Genomic DNA, 22581 nt, shown 5'->3' with positions numbered 1-22581 from the left:
GGAGATATAATATAAAGCGATTTCAAAACCACTTAAGATACATCCGAGTAGGGTCTGATCACGAAAAATCATTTAAGTGTTCGCTGAGGGCCAAGTAGGTTGATTTTTGGATTAAGTTTTAAACTTATTTTTAGAAGAGTTAAAAACGACTAAAAAGCCTTGTTTTCAGAGTAGTTTTTAGGCATAAAGCAACTGGTACTGATTCTTGAAAGCACTTAAGGGACTTGCATCACACCTTTATCTGTATTACTCCGCCATACAATGTTATGGTCACCGCTCAGATTTCACAGTTGGTCCTGTGCACGACGAGAAGACTGCGCGCCAGTCCAGAGGCGACACCGCGCTAGAAGCACCAGCGAGCGTCGCGCTTATCATACCGCCTCGACACAGATTATACCCCTGACGAGGCGGGCCCCTTAAACCCACAGCAATAGGGGACCTGAACATCTACGCCGGGGTTATAAACCCAAGCGAGTAACGCAACGACGAAACAACGCAACACGTACTTACGCAAGAAAATCACGGTCTTTCATTAAGAACGAAAGTCGCAACACGTCACCGATGCTATACAACTTGAAATAAGAAAACATTGGGGAAAAAATTACTTTCCTGGGCTTCTTTTGATAATTCGTGTTTATCACGAAAAACATTGAATTATCACAAACTATCACTAATTTTATTTAAATGTGTTTTTCTTTTCTTTTCCTGCGCGAATTTTTTACAAGTGAACAATGTGATGTGTAAAATAAAAACAACATAAAGGACTTCTATGCACACATCTGCATCTTTAAAACAGAACACTACACTTCAAATACGGAACGCAGGAGGTTCAACGTTGCAAATTTTTGCGTCTTGCGTTCTTACGTTTTTTTTTTTTTTTTTTTTTGGATAGTTTACAGTGTCAGCAGCAGAAACACAACAATCAAATCCAACGGTATGAACACATACCGAGCAACCGCCATTCTGTTCTATAACATTTTTTAGCCCTAGAACTACAGGGGGCGTGTAAAGCGCAAACACATCCATACCAATTTTTAATAATTGGGGGCGCGTGACATTTATCTCTTTTTATCACAATCTCTCTCGCATGCGCTCTCACTGATCAAAAGCATTTCGGTGCGTTGTGAGTTTTAACGACACTGTTTGCTATCGGCCGTACGGCGCGTTTGCTGTGTTTTTTTTTTATTTGTCTGATTTGGGTTGGTGGGGGGGGGGTGGTTTGGGGGGTGGGGGAAGCCTGAAATTGCTATCAATACAAAGGGGAGGTGGGGTGCACCATAAGGTCAGGGGAGTAATAGCCCATGTAGTGTGAACATCCCTGCGGTGTTGGAAGCGAAATGTTGGCAGCGCTGGACGGTCTCCGACATCTGCCCCTGGGTTCCCCCCCTTTCACCCTCCCTCTCTCCCTTCTTCCACGCAACGGTCACCCCCCTTCCTTTTTCGTTAATCTTGTCCCGTCGTACCCCTCCCCCAACCCTCTTTCTCTCTTCCAACCTATTCCTCCTCATATCCGCGGAGTTTGCCCCTTCGGTATGGTTATTGATTCGGCAAGCACGGACGGTGACCTCACACCCCGTCTTCGGTTCCTCAGGAGCAGCCAGTTTCCACGGGAAGCTTAAGATGTACATCAAGTTCTGTCCATGCCCGAACACGCCCGAATATTCACCTTCCGGCCAACCTCGGGTTTATTTATATACATATTTATATTTCTCTGTTTATTTTAATGTAGCTATACTAACCTAACTAACCGTCCAAAGTGTTTTAATGTAGCTAACCTAACCGACCACTTTTAATGTTTGAATTCATTTTTCCTGCGCGTAAATAAAACAAATCCCCGAGGTTGGTCGAAGGTGAATATTCGGGCGTGTTCGGGCAGGGACAGAACTTGATGTACATCTCAGGCTTCTCCGGTTTCCACTGCGCCGCCGCGGCCGACGCTAGAGCTCGCTTCAAGCGGGGAGAGAGAGACACACACGAACCCAAAAAGACGCCATATTGGTTTCAGCAGTTCGACAGAAAATGTTATATCGTACGTGTAGCGACTAAACCTCGGCAACGAGCGGGTTCAAGTGTTCTCGTGCTGCAAATCACGCGAATCGTGCAAAACTCGGACTAGAATTTTAAAGCAGTATTCTTTAATCGTGGTAAATATACGAAAATTGTGTTTTCAACAAAAGAAAAATTCGGACGCGAATCACACGTAGTTTTCCTCACCCGCCGCTAGAATTCACTGCCGGAGCAGCTACGTCTACTATCGAATCATTCCATTTACCGACCGAAATTTTAAACTATAAAATTAAACAGCTCCGCTACTAAAAAAAAAAAAAAAAAAAAAAAAAAGACTTGAAAAAAAATATATAAAGTCCCGGCTTTGGACCTGATTTCCGACAAGGAATTTTATTGAAATGCTGCTCATCTTGTTGAAATTCACTAAACGGTCGATACTATAAAGTTTCCCTTTGGCTTTGTGAACTTCAGTTCGCGCCACTCGCCGCAGATGGCAGCACCGTGGTTACACATTTCCGTCCCTTGTGACTCCCGTTCCATTCCCGAAATACTCCCACCAGATGCCTTATACAGAGAGCTGAGATGTTCATTACACGTGAAAATTTTCTCCTTTCGAGGCGGAGGAAACTCTTTAAGAGATTTACAAAGCCAGTAACATAGTGTATATACTAGCTGTAAACTTACAGCAGTAGTCTTCGCAAGATTGATTTCAATAGACATCACGAGGAGAAACTATTTTGCACCAGCCAGTCACTTCTTAATTTCAAGCATTACATTAAATTACAAAAAAAAAAAAAAAAAAAACCCTTTAAAACGACGCCTAATTTTGAACAATTAAAAAACAAAACTGTTTGAACCGAGATGGCGTCTGTAATTTTTAATAGCTCTTCTCCTTAATCACTTTTTGCGGCGTTGTGAGCGCGGGTGGATACGCAGCACCAACAACAACGATTGTTCAAACTTTTTTTCATTAGCATTAACCTTCCCCCCCCCCCTTTCTTCAAGAGCCTTTACAAACACGGCTTCTCTTCAGTCGACTTCCTGGAGCCTCGCGACGAAAACAAGAAGACATCTCCCTCCACGTACACCCCCCCCCCCCCCTGGGGCACAAGAAACTATTCTCCCCCCCCCCCCAATCCTCCATCAACCCACCAATTTTATCGACGAGATAGGGGTGATGTCACAACTTAGAAACACACAAGATAGAATCCTCTGTGTTATGCTTGTTCAGAAGTCGTGTGTTTCTAAGTTATGATAGTTCTAAGCTACGTGGTAGGTACTGGCGTTGTGTGTTTATAAATTACGTGTTTCTAAGTTATGACAATTATAAGTTTAATTGATTTTTTTTTTCGAGGTTTCAAAGTTATGACTGTTTCTACAGTTGTGTGTTTCTAAGTTGTGTGTGGTTCCCGACGAGACAACCAAAGCCGTGTGGAGAAATGGCGACTGCGAATCGGAACCTGGCCCCCGAATGCTGTCGATAGAAACGGCCAGTGCGTTCGCGGCAGTATGCGCTCCCTAGCCAAGAGGAAGCAATGGGGGTAGCTTCCCCCCCCCCCACCACCCTTCCTCATTCCAAGGTGTATGAAAAAAAAAAGTTGGTTGTCTGTAAAGTCGGTTTACGGATGATAGTTTAACGTGATAACGTCATAACAAAACATTGATGAAATTATTGCATACTTTTATGAATAAAATTTAATAATTTTTTATTCAATTATCACTATTTTTTATGGATACAAAGAAGAAGTGAAATGAAATCTACAATTTAATTGATAAATTTAATTTTATTTGCACTCATTAATTCACATATGTTTATTACTTTAACGAAGAGATTATTTTAACTATAACTTTTATACATTTTTGCTATTTAACTTCTTCCAATCTGTGTTATTCTGTTAAAGATAGGATGATGATAGGAAAAGTAGGAAACGAATGGGAGTGTTTCAAGTTTAATGTGCCTCGAAAAAGTCAAATCGATGGTTGTTCCGATCGAGTGGAAGAGAGATAGATGCTGCGCAAGCGTACAATGAGCGTAACGGGACACAGTGTAACGGGACACTTTCGTGCGTGCAGCCGGCGTTCATCGATTTATTAAACGTTGTCACGTCAAAAAAAACACAATTATTAAGGAGCTGTAGCTTGAGAAAATTTTCTAGCAAATCCTTTCAAAGCATTATTAATTAATTTTAATAAATAATGTTTTTTTTTTCTCCTTTTGGTTATTGTGTGTATTGCAGAACAAAATGGATACTCCTCTTCCTACCCCCAACCCAAACCTTTTTCTATCGAATTGAATATATATATATATGTATATATATATATTAATATTTAAATATATAAATAATTCCCTTTCTGGATGCATTCTTTCTCTGAACATTGAAATTATGAAAAGCGCAAAGGAAAAAAAGATTTCTGTGTTTTTACAAAAGATTCCTTTTGGAAACAAGTTGCCATGAAACAGTTTGTAATACAAGAGAGATGTAACTTTGTGCAACACATGAATAAGGTAATTTTTCCATATTCATATATATATATATATATATATGTAATACGTTTTTAGAGATAATACTGAACATTTCTTGCGAAAATTAGCACATAATTTTATATTTTAATTCATGTTTCATTCAAGCATTTTTTTTAAATAACGGAACAAAAATAAATCAATATTCAACAACTTGACGTTGTTTTGTTTTGCCCCTGCTTTTTAACATGCACGGTTAACACTGGAAAGCTATTTAGGGAAAGGTTCACAAATAACTTTAACCATTGGAATGTGCTAGAACAAAACAAAGCATAAATACCCAGGTGAACATCCGAACCCAGTATCACTGCGAAAAAAACGATTAATTTTAGTGATTACAGTTGTTTTCGTGTAAATGTAAAAATTTACAATTAATTTTTTTGTAAATTTTAATTGAATATTTCTGTTCCATTTACAAAAAAATTCAGTTCAGAACTCTTTAACTGTATATGTTTGTGTGTTATCTCTCCAGAAAGACACTAGAGAAGGGAGAGAGATTAAGAATGAGGGAACCCTAGTCTTAGCTGTCAGTATTACTAAATATATTATGTTGAATGTTTGGCATTGCTCTATATAAGCACTTTCCTGTAGGCTGTTCAGATCAGACGACAAGCCCGCACAAGATGCATGCTAAACCACAACCACGCCCCGCTTTCATGAATGCTTCGTACGCCATTGAGTGGGGAACATTTAACCCCCCCCCCCCCATCCACCCTACCACACGCTCGGGGTCAGTTTTCGGCCACTGCGAACTCCAAGGCGTTCCTTGGCGCATAAGTCGGGAGTTTCCGGTATAAAGCGAGCGCCTTAAGGGGCCCGCCTCGTCAGGGGTGTATGTGTGTTGGTGAGGCGGGATGATAAGCGTGACGCTCGCTGGTGCTTCTAGCGCGGTGTCTCCTCTGGACTGGCGCGCATTCGTCTCGTTGTCACAGGACAACTGTGAAATTTGAGCGGTGACCGTAACATTATATTGCGGAGAAATGATGATAAATGTGAAATGCAAGTCCCTTAAGTGCTTTCAAGAATCTGTAATGGTTGTTTTACGCCTAAAAATTACTCTGAAAACGTGTGTTTTAGCCATTTTAACTCTTCTAAAATTACAGTTTAAAAACTTAATCCAAAAATCAATAGTACTTTTCAGCCCTCAGCGAACTCTTAAATGATTTTCGTAAACAGACGCCACCCGGATATCTTGAGTAGTTTTCAAATCGCGTTGTTTTTTTCCAGAAGCTCTGCGCACCGTGATTGTACCCGGGTAGGCGGAGCCCTTATCATTACGACTGTCCGTGAAACCTCGCAGGATCACTCTAGATTTTATAAATCATGTACATTAGGCAGGGGTGCCCACAATGAGGGGGGGGGGTAACGACGCAGACTGCGTCATTAAAATTTCAGGGGGGGGGGGTGGTTAAAAGACGAGAAAAATGTATATATTATTTACATAATTATAGCTTCTAATGTGAAAATACGATTCTGGTGCTTTGATAATTGAAAGGGATCTTGTAAATCAAAATTGGCAACCCCGCACTTTCCTCAACAAAAGCAGTTTGGCATCTGTCGGTTCAGGATGGAAATATTACCTGATATGACCAAAATTATTATTAGAAAATCAGTTTTAATTAATGCAATATGTGATAAAATATAATACTAAAAAAGTATAATATTATAAAATAATTGAGTAAATATTTAGAAAATGGCATAAAAAAATTCGGGGGGGGGGGGGAGGGCATCATTAGTTTAGGGGGAGTGAGTCATAGTGTTTGGGGGGGGGGGTTAGGTTTCGACAAGGTTGTTTCCAAAGAACTTCTTTTTTTTTACCAGCTCATTTTAAATAGATTTTGAAGAAAGACTTAGTGTAGTTACTATGGTGCGACGTCCGGATATTTTTTTTTACACGGTTTCTCGTTTCACGTTCAACAGTTGTAGGCCTACTTTGACGAAAGGGAGTTTACTTTATCTCTTTGCCTTCCAATTCACCGTATAGTTATAAAACGAAACAAGAATTCTATAGTAAATTCCATAACGAGGCATGCTACTCATCCATTTTCAAATCAGAATACTGGTTTTTTTTCTAGAATGTGATCGTAGTTGGCCAATAACAAGGATAGGAACTTAACCAAGACGACGTGAAGGCAGCGTCTAATGGGAACCACTGGGTTTTCAAGGATGAGATCCCGTGATAAGCTTTAAGGGTTGACGTACATTTAGCTTCTTAACTTCCCTTCCCCCCTTCCTTTTTGTTCCTTGATCTCTGTCTTATTAGACTCCAACCTTCCCCCTCTAACACTCACTGGAACACCGTCGTTCCCGAAGGACGTTTCGTAGGAGCGCTGTTGCAATTGTTCCTTCCCTCAGGACTCCTGCTGGCGACGATGTCCATTTCTGGACTCGCTGAAAATTGCCGTCCTTCCCGCTAAGCTCGGAACAGATGTAATTAACGCGGAAAAGCTCCACGTAAGTCATGTTCCCTTTCTTGGAAACAATTGCTTAGGGGAGGAAAACACGGGACCTTGGCCCGCTGAAAATTTGCGACATATATATATATATTTTTCCAACTTCAGTCAAACGGTACAGAAAATATAGTTAAATTTTTTTTTTTAGTTAAATATTTTTTTTTTTATGTGTAACTCACGACTAGAGACCTGTGGAAAGAGACTGGAGTGCTTACAATTTTTCACTTAAAACTGATTTATCATTGGACCATGAGAAGTTTTGACAAGCCACGAAAGGAAAAAAAAATAAATTTTGAGTGAGTTTTTCAGTACTCGCCAGAGTTGTGTTAACATCTATTCTCGGTAACGATCAAGTTCATGTTACAAATACGCTTGTAATACGAAACACGGACACGAAATTTAACGTGGGATTATTTAAAATAATGGCACGTGTGATAAATATATACGCAGATTGTTTTTTTCAACTACATTTCTGGACGCGAATCACACGTAGTTCCCGCACCCGCCGCTAGAATTCGCTGCCGGAGCAACTACGTCGACTATCGAATCATTTGTTGTAATTTATAACAGTGTAGTTTGAATTCTTTCGACTCCAGAACCAAGAAATGCTTTTTTAGGATATAAATGTTATTTGAATTGACAAAATTATTCACGTTATTTTAGGTCATTAGTACAGTTTTTTCCAACCCGAAGGCCGGCTTATCCTCTACCTCCCCATCCCAAGTATGCGCCCTTATAAGGTAGTTTGGGAGTCTACCTACAGATCTGTATCAGAGATAGTAAATAAAGCCAGAACTATATAAAGGATTACTCCCCAGTTTTGATCAGGAAAGGTGTTAGTGCTTCGGCAATGACCAGCGGCTGGGGCCACCAACCCAGCATAGTCACCGCCTCAGCCCCTTTACCTCACTCAGCTGCCCAGACAGTTGGCGGTGTCCTGAGCCTAAATACCTTACCAGCACTGCTGGCGCCTTCCCCGATCTCCCACATCACGCTGGGACCCCTCAATCACCCAGTGAACCCGTGGTCCGGTGGAGGCCTATCCAACCTCTGCTAGCTGTCCAGGCTAGTACCGGAGCTGTGTCGTCGCTCACCACGTCGACTCCGCATAGGACTAGAGTACCCTCAGAGTACCCTCAGAGGTCATTATTACAATAGACGTGAAAGGGTGTACACAGGAATTTGCTGAATAAGATACGGACAATCTTTACATCTTTTACTAAAACACAAAATCCGCGAAGGACTCGAGCATTTCGTCTTTTCACGAACGTTTGCATCGTCGATTCTGAAAGGATTCTTATTCTTACAACTATTTGGATGGTCAACAAAAATGGCTGACATCCTTTAGCACGCACTTAAAAAAAATCCTTTAGGCTAAAGATTCCTTTAATGAGGTAATCGGAAACAGCAAAAATATGCCAAAAATGTGAGGATGGAGTGTTAACCAATATCTCCTGCACCAATCACAAGGTTCTCGTCAAGTTGTATTACACACTGTAATTTTTTTTGTAAATGGTACAGAAATATCCATGAAAATTACAGACATTTGTAAATATGTGCATTTAAGTAAAAAAACAACTGTATCACTACAAGATAGTGATCGCACTAATATTGGGTTACTATTCTTACCCGGGCATTTATGCCTAGTATTGTCACAATACCTCCAATAGTTAAAGTTATTTGTTCCCTGAATAGCTTTTCACATTTATAAATAAGCCCAACAAAACAAAATAAAGTCAAATTATTGAAAATTCTATTATCTTTTCCATGGTTTAACAAAATATCCTTGAATGAAACATATATTATAATATAAAATTGTGTGCCAATTTTCGTAAGATGTACTCAGTATTCATATATTATTTCATATATCCAAAACTAACCATAGCCGTATGTTGTACAAAGTTACAATATTTTTCTTGGTATTTCTTGGCAACTGGTTCCCAAAGGAATTTTTCGTAGAAGTACAAAAAAAAATTCTGTGTAGAAGCAAAGAAACTTACTTACTGAATCCCGTTATGATTATTCTAAAACCATGCTCAAACCGTCAGATTTTCTTAGCGAAGAAGCTTAGTAAATCCTATATTTTATTCAAAATTATCACGTATTTTGTAAAACATTAAGTTGCGCTGCATTAAATTTATTATTTAATATATTAAACTAGCTCAGTAAAATATAGCACTTTGTTACAGTCATTTAAAGAAATACTAGATCGACTACTTTACTTACTTCCAAAATGCGAAGTTTCGGCGGTAATTCGCTGCGAAACCAAAATTTTAATTACGTAATTGGTAACTCTACAGGTTGGAGAATGTTTCAAATAAATTTAAAATGTCCGCACTGTTAATACAACAAAGAATGAAGGAGTTCTGAGGGTTTTTTTTTTTTTTCGAAAAGGAAGAAATGTTTTACTCTTACTGGTAATCGGATTGTTCAGTTATTCCGAAGATAATTCCATAAGCTGGCTTTTTTTTTTTTTTTTTAGCAAGTTGGTAAGCCCTTGCGAAGGACTAAACCGTTATGTTTTTTTTTTCATAGAAAAAAAAATATTTGTTCATTTTTGTTTTTCACGCGTAGCAAGTACGAAAGGCGATGCTAGCGAAATTATGTGGGTAAAAGAGAGAGAGAGAGAGAGAGAGAGAGAGAGAGAGAGAGAGAGAAGAAAATAAAAACGAGACCATTATCCCCGTGGTAATTGTAACTTTTCGCCAAGTCCCAAGCTCTGGCGTGTTTTTTAGCGACATCTTTCTTTGCCTCGTCCTTCCCCTCCCCAACTCCCTTTCCTGTTTCACCTCTTCTGAACCACCGCATAGCAACCCTCCTCCCCCCCCCCCTCCTTTTCCAAACCCTCTACAACAGCATCCCACCCCCACCTTCCAGGGGTTTCTACATCCCTTAAGCGTTTTGCTGTGGAAGGGTTTGCCCGGCCAATATATCAGGCCTTCATATATCTTTTCTAATAGCTCCAGTTATTTTATGTGGAGGGTGGTTCTCTCCCCCCTCCCCCCCCCCCCCCAGCATACCCATTCTACAACCTACGTCCAGAGGAAGCTTGGTTAGACGGGAAAAGGGGGGGGGGGGATGTTAGGGTTTTAAGTTCTGTCGCAGTGCTTCGTTGAGGGGGAAGGGGCAGAGATTTAAAGAGTTGTGGGCCCCGAACTACCCCCCCCCCCCCTTTTACCCAGCGAGACTTTTTTTCCCCTGAATCGAGTAAAAAATAATAATAGCTCGCGATAGGAGCACGTGTCAAACTTGGGTCGAGGACAGGCGGCGCTCAACGCAATGCAGCGACGAACACACTGTATATATTTTTTTTTTTTGTAAATCGAACATAACTATGCATGTAAACTTACAGATTATTTGTAAATATATCCAGTGTTGTTAAAAGTACTCGGAAAAAGTAATTGGGCTCAATTACAATTATTTGTGGTGATAATGTAACTAATTACAAGTAAAAATTACTTTACATAGAAGTAATCAGTAAAATTACAATTGCAATTACAATTACTTTCCGCTACCATTTTAAAACTAACCTACGATTCAATTTTCTTACACTTTGTTACATTAATAAACATACATACATATATGTTTTGTTAAAAAATGATTTCATGTAATGATTAAATTTATTATCTTTAATTAAATGAATAATATTTGAGGACAAACTTGTTTGAGTAACATCACAAGACTTCATACAAGTAGCTACCTGTAATAAAAGTAACACTCTTTAAATTTTGGAATTGACCTTACAAAACAATTGCATTTTAAAGTTCTCATCAGATAGATTCCCTCTCTTGATGGCAAAAACAGCGATGTGTTAAATTTTAAAAATGCAGTTTTTAGGATAGGGTAATGTTGGAGACACTGCAAGTCACTTTGGCTCTTCATTTTTGATCATAGATGTTGTGCATACGATCGTAGCACTACAAGCGTAAAATTATAAACTTTACTAATACAAAAGTGTATGATCTTCTTGTTCTTAATTGTATTCATTATACGTTCCGAGAATAAAAGTAACGGCAAGTAAATATAAAGTATCGATTACCTTAATGTATCGATTACAATTAATGTTATGTATTCCGATTACAAGTACGAATTACACTTTTAAAATGTTTTTCGTTACAAGTATAAATTACTTGAAAAGTAATCGTTACAAGTAATCCGATTACTTGTAATTCGTTACTTAACAACACTGAATATATCTTTTTTTTCTTTTGCATGAAAACAACTGTATCACTACAGAATAGTGTTCTCAGTTATGTAATGGATTCAGATTCCTACCGGGGGAATTTATGCCTAGTGTTCCCCCGGTACCTCCAATACTTTAAGACGTTTGTAAATCTTCCCCTGAATAATTTTCCAAAACTGACTGCGCACATTAATAATCACGGCAAAACAAAATACAGTACAGTTGCTGAATATTCGATATTCTTTTCCACGTTTAAAAAAAAATTATGTTTTGAAAGAAACATCAATTAAAATATGGAATTAGACGCCAATTATCGTAATAAATTCTCAGTGTTGTCTCAAAAAAAGTATGTAAAAATAACTATAGCCATGTGTTGTATAAAGTAATAAAATATTTATTTTAGTGTTTACAAAAGTTTTTTCATGGCAACTAGTTTCCAAAGGAATCTTTTGTGAAAGTAAAGAATTTTTTTCCCGTGCAGACAACTCGCTCTGACTAAGATGACTTCCAGATAACATGCTGCTCATTAGAGAAACCTAAGATTTACTTTCCCCCGATCTGATGACCGAATAATTCCCGTTTTCGTATCTCCGATTTTTTTGTTTTTGTTAAATTAAAATTTAGATTATTTTATGGTTTGCATAAACTATACCATCGAAAGAAGTTTTTATTGTTTTTTCTCTCGGTTCCATGAGTGGAAGTTTTCGCACGTCTAGATGATTGTTACTAAAATTGAAAGTTTGTTAGTCAGGTGGGCGTCATTTTAAACACTCTAAAATCGTGAAATGTATTTATTTATACCAACGTGTTTTATCTTATGGGCCATCTCATGTATGTAGTCGTTCGTAATCTCCTATGTGTATAATCTCTTGTGAGTGATTCAATGTGTGATCCCTCATGTGAATGATCTCAATCACATGTGCATTATCTTATGTGCCATCTCATGTATGAGGCCGTCCGTGATCTCATGTGTATAATCTCTTGTGAGTGATTCCGTACGTGATCTCCATGTGTGATCTAACGTGTGATCCCTCATGTGAGTGATCTCAATCGTACGTGCATTATCTTATGTAGTCATCTCACGCACGAGGCCGTTCGTGATTTCATGTGTATAATCTCTTATGAGTGATCCCGTACGTGATCTCCATGAGTGATCTCACAACTATCACGTGGCCGTGTGTATGATCTCACGTGTGTTCCCTGACGTGAGTGATCTCAATCGCACCTGCATTATCTTATGTAGTCATCTCACGCACGAGGCCGTTCGTCATATCGTGTGTATAATCTCTTGTGAGTGATCCCGTACATGATCTCCATGTGTGATCTCACAACTATCACGTGGCAGTGTGTATGATATCATGTGTGATGTGAGTGATCTCAATCGCAAGTGCATTATCTTATGTGGCCATCTCACATATAACGAGTCCGTTCGTGATCTCATGTGTATAATCTCTTGTGAGTGATCCCCGTACGTGATCTCCATGTGTGATCTCACAACTATCACGTGGCCGTGTGTGTGATCTCGTGTGTGTGTGTGTGATCCTCGCGCAGAGGACGATGGAGTCGGCCGAGCAGGCGGCGCTGTCGCACAAGTTCGACGCCGGCCTGTCCGTGTCGTACTACAACGCGCGGCGCGTGAACGAGTTCGGGCCCGACGGCCGGCTGGCGGACGGCTCCAAGCAGCTCGCGCTCACGCTCAACCGCCACTTCGACCAGCTGCCCGTCAACACCAGCCTCAGCTCCGTCCTGCTGCCCGCCGGCATCTCCGACTCGGGTGAGTTGCGCCGCCGCCGACACGCTCACCACAACAATAATACCTTTGAATATATATACTGTATAGAAGTCGCCAGTCCAGGTTAAAATTTCTAATACGGTTTTGAGGTAGTTGGTTAATTCACCGCCGCAATCGCCACCATCTCTAGGGGCATCGACTTGTGGTGGTCCCTAGCGGACAAGTGTCGAACTCTTCAAACACCCCTTCCCCCTCCCGTTTAACGACCTTGAGATGCAGTGAATGATAGGTGGGGGGTGCGGGGAATGACAGCGGGCGACAGTGCTGCGCTCTAACGTGTAAATAACAACTAAGACGATACAGGGCGTTACGGCAGCGCACTGCAGCGGTGAAGTTCCCAAGCTGCTCATCATACGCTTCTGAAAAACGTAGAGTAAATCCTATCCACTCGCGACCTCTATACAGTATATATATTCAAAGCTAATACTCTGGATATTAGATGCCTAGGGGCAGGCGTTATTTTTGCGAAAAGATCTGAACGCTTAACAGACTGCGACAAGGTATACCCGAACCTGTGGTTTCTCTACCTTGCAATCGGCGTCCGTATGCGGAGAGAAGTCGTTGCCCAATTTGACCGGGCCACTCAGGACGCGTTTACTTTAGCACTGAATTACTGTGATTGGTAGAGACCGGAAAAATTCGCGAATTCATTTCGCGACAGGCTAAAATACAAATAGTTATACCTCAGTGCTGCCTCTGCTATTGGCTCACAACTCACCTGGATGACTCTGGGCCAATGAGAAACACCCGACCAAAGCTTTATCGAATCACAGGCTGCTACGTTGGGACGTCTCACAAGACAGCAGCCAATGGGTGAGTGACATTTGACCGGGTGTACGTAGAAATGCGGAGTTCATCCTGGAGGTCATTGAACCCGCGAATTTTTCCGGTCCCTAGTGATTGGTGTTGTTACAATCGATGTGTATCTGGGAGAAACTCACCCAATCACGAAACACAGACGATGCTACAGTGTTTTAACTTTCAGCTAGTCTCGAAATCTTTTCGCAGAATCTGCATGCCCCTATATATTCCTAATATTATAGAGACCAGCAAAATTCGCGGATTCATTGATCTCTAGGATGGACTCCACAGTCCTTTAAATACTCGCGGAAATGACACCTGTTCATTGGCTACTGACGCGTGAGACGTCTCAACTAGGCTGTCCGTAATTAGGCACTTTCTTGGTTTAGTGTTCCCCATTGGCTCACAGTTCCCCGGATAAAATGTGAGCCAATCGCAGAAGCGGTACGAAGGTATAGTTGTTTTGATGCTAGACTATCGTGAAATGATTCCGCGAATTTTGCATGTCTCTACAATATATTTTACCGCAGACACTAGTGTACGTAATCGAGTCGGGCGTCATGTGCCCATTTGGCTGCTACCACAATTTAACGTTTTCATAGGTGTTTATCATTGACTTTTAGTTCTTATTACGAATAAAATCATAACTTTCGGTCCAGATACTCTTATTGGCTAACGCTACGCATTTATCCTAATGTTGATTTCATGGTTAGAATTATTTCTGGGAGACATCTTCCGGAAGAGCCTTCAACGGGGTCCTCTCAATGTCGGAAATGGCGTCAAACGTTCCTTTTTAGCAAGGTCAATTTTTTCTGTTCTCCACTTTGAAAACAAAACTTAATGTTAACGCTTTGTTTGATATCCATGATTATAGAGACGGAAATATCGCGTATTCATTTAGTCATAAGTTAGAATGATTGGACCGCAGTTATTTGGACACGCCCCCTCTACGACCGCCCAGTTAGGAGAGAAGTAAGCGAATCAGGTAACGCTAATCAAAAAGGATAAGAAACGTTCTCGCTAAGAAATCAACCAACGGGAAAGCAAACATGGGTTGAGCTTACCTATGACCTTTTTTTTTTAATTTTTGAGTCCGGGCTAGTGGTTGCCAACATTTACTTGAGGCGCAGTGTATTGTTTCTGGTTAGCCTCTTTTTTTTTTTTATTTCTGAGTCCAGGCTAATGGTTGCCAACATTTACTTGAGGCGCAGTGTATTGTTTCTGGTTAGCCTCTTTTTTTTTTTTTAATTTCTGAGTCCAGGCTAATGGTTGCCAACATTTACTTGAGGCTCAGTGTATTGTTTTGTTCCAGATCCCGCCGTGAAGAACGCGATAAAGTGGTCGAAGCTGCTGGACCCTCTGTTCGTGAATAACTACGAGATGGACCCGTCGCTGTCGTGGCAGTACTTCGGCAGCTCCACGGGGTTCCTGCGCAGGTACCCCGGTGAGTGGACTACCGCATCTGAGCAGTCGGTCCGACTAGGAGAACAGGAGAGAGAGATATAGAAAAAAATTGCATTAATGTCTTAATGTAATTGTCTTTGCCATCATATCGACCTATTATTTGGAAAAAAAAATTGGAATTTAACATTGATTTTAATTGTATTTCATACAGCAAATCTTTATATATATAATATTGTTTCCCTCTTCCAGGACCAACAAGGTATTTTTTTTTGAACGGAAAAATTCGCGGGTTCAATGAACTCTAGGATGAACTCCACAGTTACTACGTACACTCGGTCAAATGTCACCCACTCATTGGCTGCTGTATTATGAGACGTCCCAACGTAGCAGCCTGTTTTCTAGCTGTCGGCGTTGTAGTCAATTTGGCATTCGGCGTTATGGTTTTCGGTTTTATTGTACGTTCAGCGTTGTGGTATTTCGGCGTTTTTCCTAACCTAACTAAAACTAAGTGTATTTTGGAGGGGTCCGGGTTAGGGAGGGACCTAGGTGCGTCTCAGGCCGAAGCCTATACGCCTAGTCATGCTGGGATTAGCCATGCAAGGAGAGGGTCGCATGCATCATGTGCTAGGAGGGGATTGGCCAGCCATGGCAGCGATTGGCGCCATGACTAACTCCCCTCACTCTTAAATCTAGACTATAACTAGAGATAGGTTGGGCCCAGGTAAAACCTGCATAGACACAGGGAAAACCCTGGGCACATTCATGCGGGATGCAAATTGGCATGCATTACGTGTAGGAATTTACAGGAGACAGAGGATGATCTGGATGAAGTGTTGGACAGAGTAGAAAAGAGTCTACCATGCGGGGGTTGGGCACTTGGACTCGTGGTCCGCTTTACTAATTTTCCAGTACTGGATTTAGTGACCAGGGACGCAAGCGCCCCTGGTGGTGAGTGGTTGCACTGACCACTCACTCCGCCACCAGTCAGCACATTTCGGCGTTGTTGGCGCGTCCCCCCCACCCGAACAATCCCGAAGCTATCCGGAGTTATCCCGGAGTTGTCCCGTCGCGCGCAGGGATCGCGTGGCCGCCGGACGCGGCGACGGCGGCTGCTGCGGCTGCCCGCGGGCGCGGGGGAGGTCCGGCCGACTTCAGGTCGAGCGCGTGGTTCGTGTCGGCGGCCGCCAGCCCCAAGGACGTGCTGCTGCTGCTAGACTGCTCGGGCTCCATGACGGGCCAGCGCCGCGAGGTGGCCAAGGCAGTGGCCGCAGCCGCGCTGGACACCTTCACCGACGACGACTTCGTCAACGTGCTGCGCTTCAGCGACTCCACGGAGGAGCTGGTGCCGTGCTTCGGCAGGGACCAGCTGGTGCAGGTGCGTCGCCCGTCGACGGGCTGTCCGCGTTACCCCCTCCCTCCTAACCCTACCCGGGCCGAGCGTGACCTTTGAATATATATATATATATATATATATATATATATATATATATATATATATATATATATACTGTATAGAAGTCGCGAGTGGATAAGATTTACTCTACGTTTTTTCAGGAGCGCATGATGAGCAGCTTGGGAACTTCACCGCTGCAGTGCGCTGCCGGTAACGCCCTGTATCGTCTTAGTTGTTATGTACACGTTAGAGCGCAGCACTGTCGCCCGCTGTCATTCCCCCGCACCCACCCCATCCTTCATTAACTGCAGCTCAAGGTCGTTCAGCGGGAGGGGGAAGGGGGTGTTTGAAGAGTTCGACACTTCTCCGCTAGGGACCACCGCAAGTCGATGCCCTAGAGATGGTGGCGATTGCGGCGGTGAATTAACCAACTGCCTCAAAACCGTATTAGAAATTTTAACCTGGGCTGGCGACTTCTATACAGTATATATATATATATATATATATATATATATATATATATTCAAAGGCGTGACCGAACACACAAACTACATGTACCTCGTTTAGGGTAAAATTTCAATCCGGATTGAACCTGGAGTGGAGTGAGGAATCTAGATTGGAAATTTTACTTTAAACACTTTGTTGTGGACTGAAGTTGGAGTGAAGTGAGATATTCCACTCCACTTGTTGAGGTGGACTGGACTGAAGAATCCGGATTGAGATTTTACTTTAAACACGGACTGGAGTGAAAAGAAAACACGCACGAGCAAGCCGCCGCCATATTGCATTGTTTGTTATTGGTCTCGTTGCATTTCAGGCATAATTTGTGAAAATGGCAACAAAAAAAAAATAGAAGAAGAAAAAAAATCAGAGGAATGTGTGGACAGAGATGGAAGTAGAGATATTGTTGGACGTAATGATTGAAAAACATATTTTAAGATTGCTGGCTGGACGGAAAAAAGTATAGGAAAGGTGAGATATTTGAGTTGGTGAAGGCAGAAATGGACAGTGCGGGGTTCAAAAGAACAACAGAACAAATAATAATTAAATGGAAAGGATTGAAGGCAAGTTTTTTTTTCAGTCCATGTTGACTCCAACTTCGATCTTGTTTACATTTCAATCTGGATTGTGATATTTACCATAAACGCATTTCGTCAGACTATGTTCGTTACACATTCACTCCGAGTTCACTCCACTCCAGGTTCAATCCCGATTGAAATTTTACCCTAAACGAGGTACATGTTTCTCGACGTGAATCACAATTAGTCCCCGCAACAAGAATTCACGAGAAGCCCACGATGTACATTCCGTATTGCGCAGACCCGAACGAGCCCGAATATCTACCTTTCGGCCGACTATACGGGATAATTATTCTTTATTACTTTACAAAATTGTGGATGGTTGCTTTATGTTAGGTTAGCATAGCTATACATTAAAAAATACTGTCAAATCATTTCAATGGTTGTTCAGGAATTGGCCGAAGGTAGAGATATTCGGGCTTGTTCGGGTCTGTGCAATACAGAATGTAAGTACATCATAGGCTTCCCAGAATTCGCAAAGCAAAGACAAACGGGAAACTTGGCGTATAGTATTTTAATAAAAATTCCTTTGCCGAAAATCGGTTCCAAAGCCGGGATTTGGAAATTTTTTTTTTTCAAGTCTTTTTCGCTTTCATCGGAGCCGTTTTATTTAAGTTTAAAACTTCAGTCTGTTAAAACAAAATGATTCGATGGTCGACGTAGCTGCTCCGGCAACGAATTTCTAGTGGCGGGTGCGGAAAAATACTTTTGATCTGCGTCAAGAAATGTAGTTTGCGTATAATTTTTATCACTATTCTTCAACAAATATGTTCCAAAATAAATGGCACCGACCATCGGGTGGACCAAAAAAAAAATTGTCTTCGCGCGGTGTCCGTGCACGGTCACCAACGTGATCCCTACTCCCCCATCTTTAAGTGGATAATGTAGTGGACGTTTTCTCGGAGCTGCCCCTATCTTCTCCGCTCCATCGATGCATTCCAGCGGTGCTTCATCCACGATGCTACATTCCTCACAGTCTCTAAGCAGTATACCGTGTGTTGCAAGTGTTCAAGAGTAATGCCCACTTCTGCCATCCATTCTATTTCCCAGATGAAAAAAATACCCGAGTTAAAGTTTACCTTGAATTAGGACTTCTTCGAATCTAAGACGACTGTAAGTGTAAGACGACCTCGAAAATAAATATTGTTCTCTAATGTAAGACAGCTTCCAGAAGAAAGCAAACCTAGTGCTAGAACACAATTAATCTGATAATTTAAGCATGTCTTTTTTTAAATTTAGATTTTAAGCGATTAGTCATAATGTTTAATTACTGGTTGCATTTCAAGTATTTGCAAGGGTAAAAGTTATGTAATTTGAACAGTAAATTAACTGAAGCCATGGACGAAAATATGTAGGATTCCATTCCTTTGGGTGGGGTGGGGGGGGGGGGGTTGAATGGGGATCACGTGTCTCATTCCTATTTCACAGTTATTCAAGTAAATGTTTGTATTTTTTCCGCAGGCAAGCATGGAGAACGTCAGGGAATTGAAGAACGCGTTAGACAGCACCAGATCGGAGAACATAGCTAATTTCTCGTCGGCCCTCATCACTGCTTTTGAAATACTGCATAAGGTAAGGTAGTGGTCCTTGTTGTGTATTGTGATAACCAAAGTTATGAAGTCACTGTAGGAGAATGGATTTGCATAGACGTTGATGATGTGTTTATTTACTAATAGGAAGAGAGATTGACGGTAATGTTAGGTGCATTACACGTGGCTACTTGGAAACATCGCTAAAATTGCAGAGTTGATTTCTACAGCTATAACTTCAAACAAAATTATAATTATAGCACTCACTTCAAATTAAAATTTCAATTTTTTTTTCTGGAGGGGAAACTTTTAAAACTATATTTTATTTGTATGTGACATTTAAATAGGGAAGGATGGCAACTTTTTGCAACTTATAATACTGCACCTTTCTAAATGTTCAATATGTAACCGTTTATGTTTTATTGGAATGCCTGGAGTTAATAGTGACTGCTACAAATAGCCATTATTTTTCTGTAGTGGATACAGGAATTGTTGGGGGAGGTGGTATTTTGAAAAAAAAAAATTGTTTATATGTTTTTAAAAAAAACTTACATTACTATGACACTAGCACACTGACACATGCGTTTAAAGTAGTAGCCGTAATCGACGTGGCTGCTCACACAGTTAACATATTGTCTTCATTTGATATTTTGCAAATTTTGTTCATAACTTCAGAGGGGGTGGGATCTATCCCCCTATTATACCACTCCCCGCTCCAAACATGCATCCGCTACTGTTGGCTTTATTATTTAATTCATGTTTAGATATAAATACAGCTTAATGTGTGATATATGACTTAATGAAGGAAAATTTTCTGTATTAAATATTTAAAACAATGTTATGGCATATAAATGGTTGAACCCAATGGCGGAAGCAGGAAGGAGAGGGGGGTGATGAAGGAGATGTATCTCCACCTGAAGGTATGGGAAAAAAAGGGAGACCTCGGTGAAGGAAGTATGCTGTTACGATACCTGTAATCACAAACCACAAAGGCAGTGAGTGATGCATGTTGAGAATGACAAACTGTCCAAAATCCTTGCTGTTGAAATAAGCTTTTTGAATATAATAATTGGTTTACGAATTCCCGCCCCCCACCCCAACCCATTAAATGTCTATATCCGCCAATAGCTGAACCCAAAATGGCGTCTTTGGTGATTCACAATCCATGTTCACAATGATCTGCACATGCGACAAATATTTTTCCAACTTTATGTTGCAACTGACTAGAACTGCGGCGAAGATTTCTCTCATATTGTTTAGATTGACGATCATTAAAGTTAAGCTTTTATAAATCATTAACTCACTTTTTTTTTTTTTTGCATTTTATTATCATGCGTAATTGACCACACTTCTGTTATTTTGTCAATTTTTTTGTATCAAACATCAAATTTTAAAGTATAAAATGTAAGTTTGAAAATTGCATTTACAGGACGCAGCTAAACTAACAACCAAACAAACCATTTAAGATTGTAAAGGCTGCTGGTATTTTGGGGATTATAATTTCATCCGTCTGTCAACAGAAGCGTCGGACGACTGCCATATCGGAAGACTACCATAATTCGAGTATTCCGCCTCGCCTCTTCGAAAAAGACGGAAAAGTACCATAACGGTAAAGTGCCATACGTCCAAAGGATGAAACGAAGTTTTGCCATATTTTCTTACACCCTCCATGGAATGAGTACAGCAGCATTGCTCACGAAGTAGTATATAGAATACTCCGTAGGTAGCGCTGCCAACCCTCTAGCTGTTTCTCAGGTTAACTTTAAAGTTTACATATATAAAAAAGGCGTGTGATTTGACAGAAATAATATTTTTAGGAATAAATTTCATGTGCCTATAAATATTTTTTTGTCAAAAACAAAGGTTTCTGACTAAAATTTAACCGTCAAGAAAATATATACCGATAAATGGTTGAACACACAGCATCGGTATACAACCCCTCACTGACTGATACACACATAATTCAAATATTTTATGTTCAAAAGCAAAAAAAAAAAAATGTTTTAAATTTTTTTGAGCTTTATTTATAACACGTTGGAATGATAATGCTACAGTTACTAAAAACTAAAACGCTTAAAACTAAAAAAAAATATTTTTGCAAAACTCCGTTCCCCCGGAGAAACCCCCGGAATGGCCACCGCATGGGGAGCCCAAGAAAAGAAACGGGCTCCCCATTTGGAAGCCACCTGGAAGGTTTTTTTCTGTTCCACCCGCAGTTTCTTTGGTAGCCTGACTTATTACAAGGGATTGTATTCCTACCAGAGAAAATGCCACCATTTTATCTGGGCAATCCGCCTTGGAGGAGCCGGGGCGCGAACCCGGGTCCTACAAGTCACAAGGCAGGCGCTCTACCCCAGAACCAGAGTGGTAGAGCGGATACTTGCAGTCTTCTTAACACTGACATGGTGTTATTCCACGAGTTTACTGTAGTTTCGTTTGTCCTTAACACGTGCAGTAACATGTAACTTCGGTAATGAACAAATTTATGTGTTCTTACGTTGTTCGCTCAGCATGAATTTAATTTCATAACAGTGAAATATAATTTTTATAACTAGTCTGGTAATTTTTTAGTTGATTTTCTGCGAACAAACTTACAGTCTCGCTGTACAATAATTATATAGACTAGTAAAAAAATAAGTAAAGAACTTGCACTGTCGATGGTAAGGTTATTTTGAAATAAATGTTAGATATTAAAATAGTGTGTTTAGTTAAAATATGTGTGTGCTTACAAACATGAAGTTTTTGTATAAACATTTTATTTATTTGGTTTTAAAGCCACAGAAAAGTTAACTTTTTGACGTGACAACGTCTAATAAATCGATGAACGCCGGCTGCACGCACGAAAAAGTGTCCCACTACGGATGTCCCACTACGGATGTGTCCTGTTTGCTCATTGTACGCATGCGTGGCATCTCTCTTCATATTCATTGTACGCATGTGTGGCATTTCTCTTCCACTCGATTGGAACAACCATCGATTTGACTTTTCAATCATATTTTCGTCGTTTGAATTATTAATATTATGTAATTTAACGATCGTCCACCGATTTTCAGCACAATTGGTACGGTTATTTAAAAGTAATGTCAAATATTCAAATACGTTTTGAACCAACAATGATGTTTTACAGTTACACATAATAATTCAAATTACACCCAGGATATTTTGCACAATGTTTAAAAAATATTGTAACACATTATAAATACGTTTGGTGTATTTGGGATGCGTATTTGTTATAAAATCGTATTATAAAAACGAAATAATATTATTCCCCTACCGTGAACAAAAGTTTTATAAATACGTATATATCATCTGAAACTAATGTTTTGAAGTATGGTCTCGTGGCCGTGCGGCCAGCATCGCTACCTTCCAATCGAAATGTTGTCGGTTCGTATCCCGGCAGCTGCGAAATTATTTTTTGT

At 40.6% G+C, this 22581-nt stretch overlaps 1 protein-coding gene across 2 annotated transcripts in view; it reads left to right on the top strand.

Moving 5' to 3' along the window:
• Window positions 1-22581, top strand: part of LOC134540368 (voltage-dependent calcium channel subunit alpha-2/delta-3) — a 222391-nt gene that overhangs the window by 133456 nt on the left and 66354 nt on the right. For both annotated transcript variants that reach the window (XM_063383055.1, XM_063383056.1), the window contains exons 4-7: window positions 12716-12938; window positions 15070-15201; window positions 16238-16536; window positions 19095-19205. In XM_063383055.1, coding sequence (XP_063239125.1) covers window positions 12716-12938; window positions 15070-15201; window positions 16238-16536; window positions 19095-19205 — 765 coding nt within the window. The remainder of the gene's footprint in view (window positions 1-12715; window positions 12939-15069; window positions 15202-16237; window positions 16537-19094; window positions 19206-22581) is intronic.

Source organism: Bacillus rossius, chromosome 16, assembly GCF_032445375.1.
Source record: "Bacillus rossius redtenbacheri isolate Brsri chromosome 16, Brsri_v3, whole genome shotgun sequence".
Classification (NCBI taxonomy): domain Eukaryota; kingdom Metazoa; phylum Arthropoda; class Insecta; order Phasmatodea; family Bacillidae; genus Bacillus; species Bacillus rossius.
The sequence above is the reverse complement of the archived record's forward strand: the minus strand, read 5'-3'. Positions and strand labels throughout refer to the sequence as shown.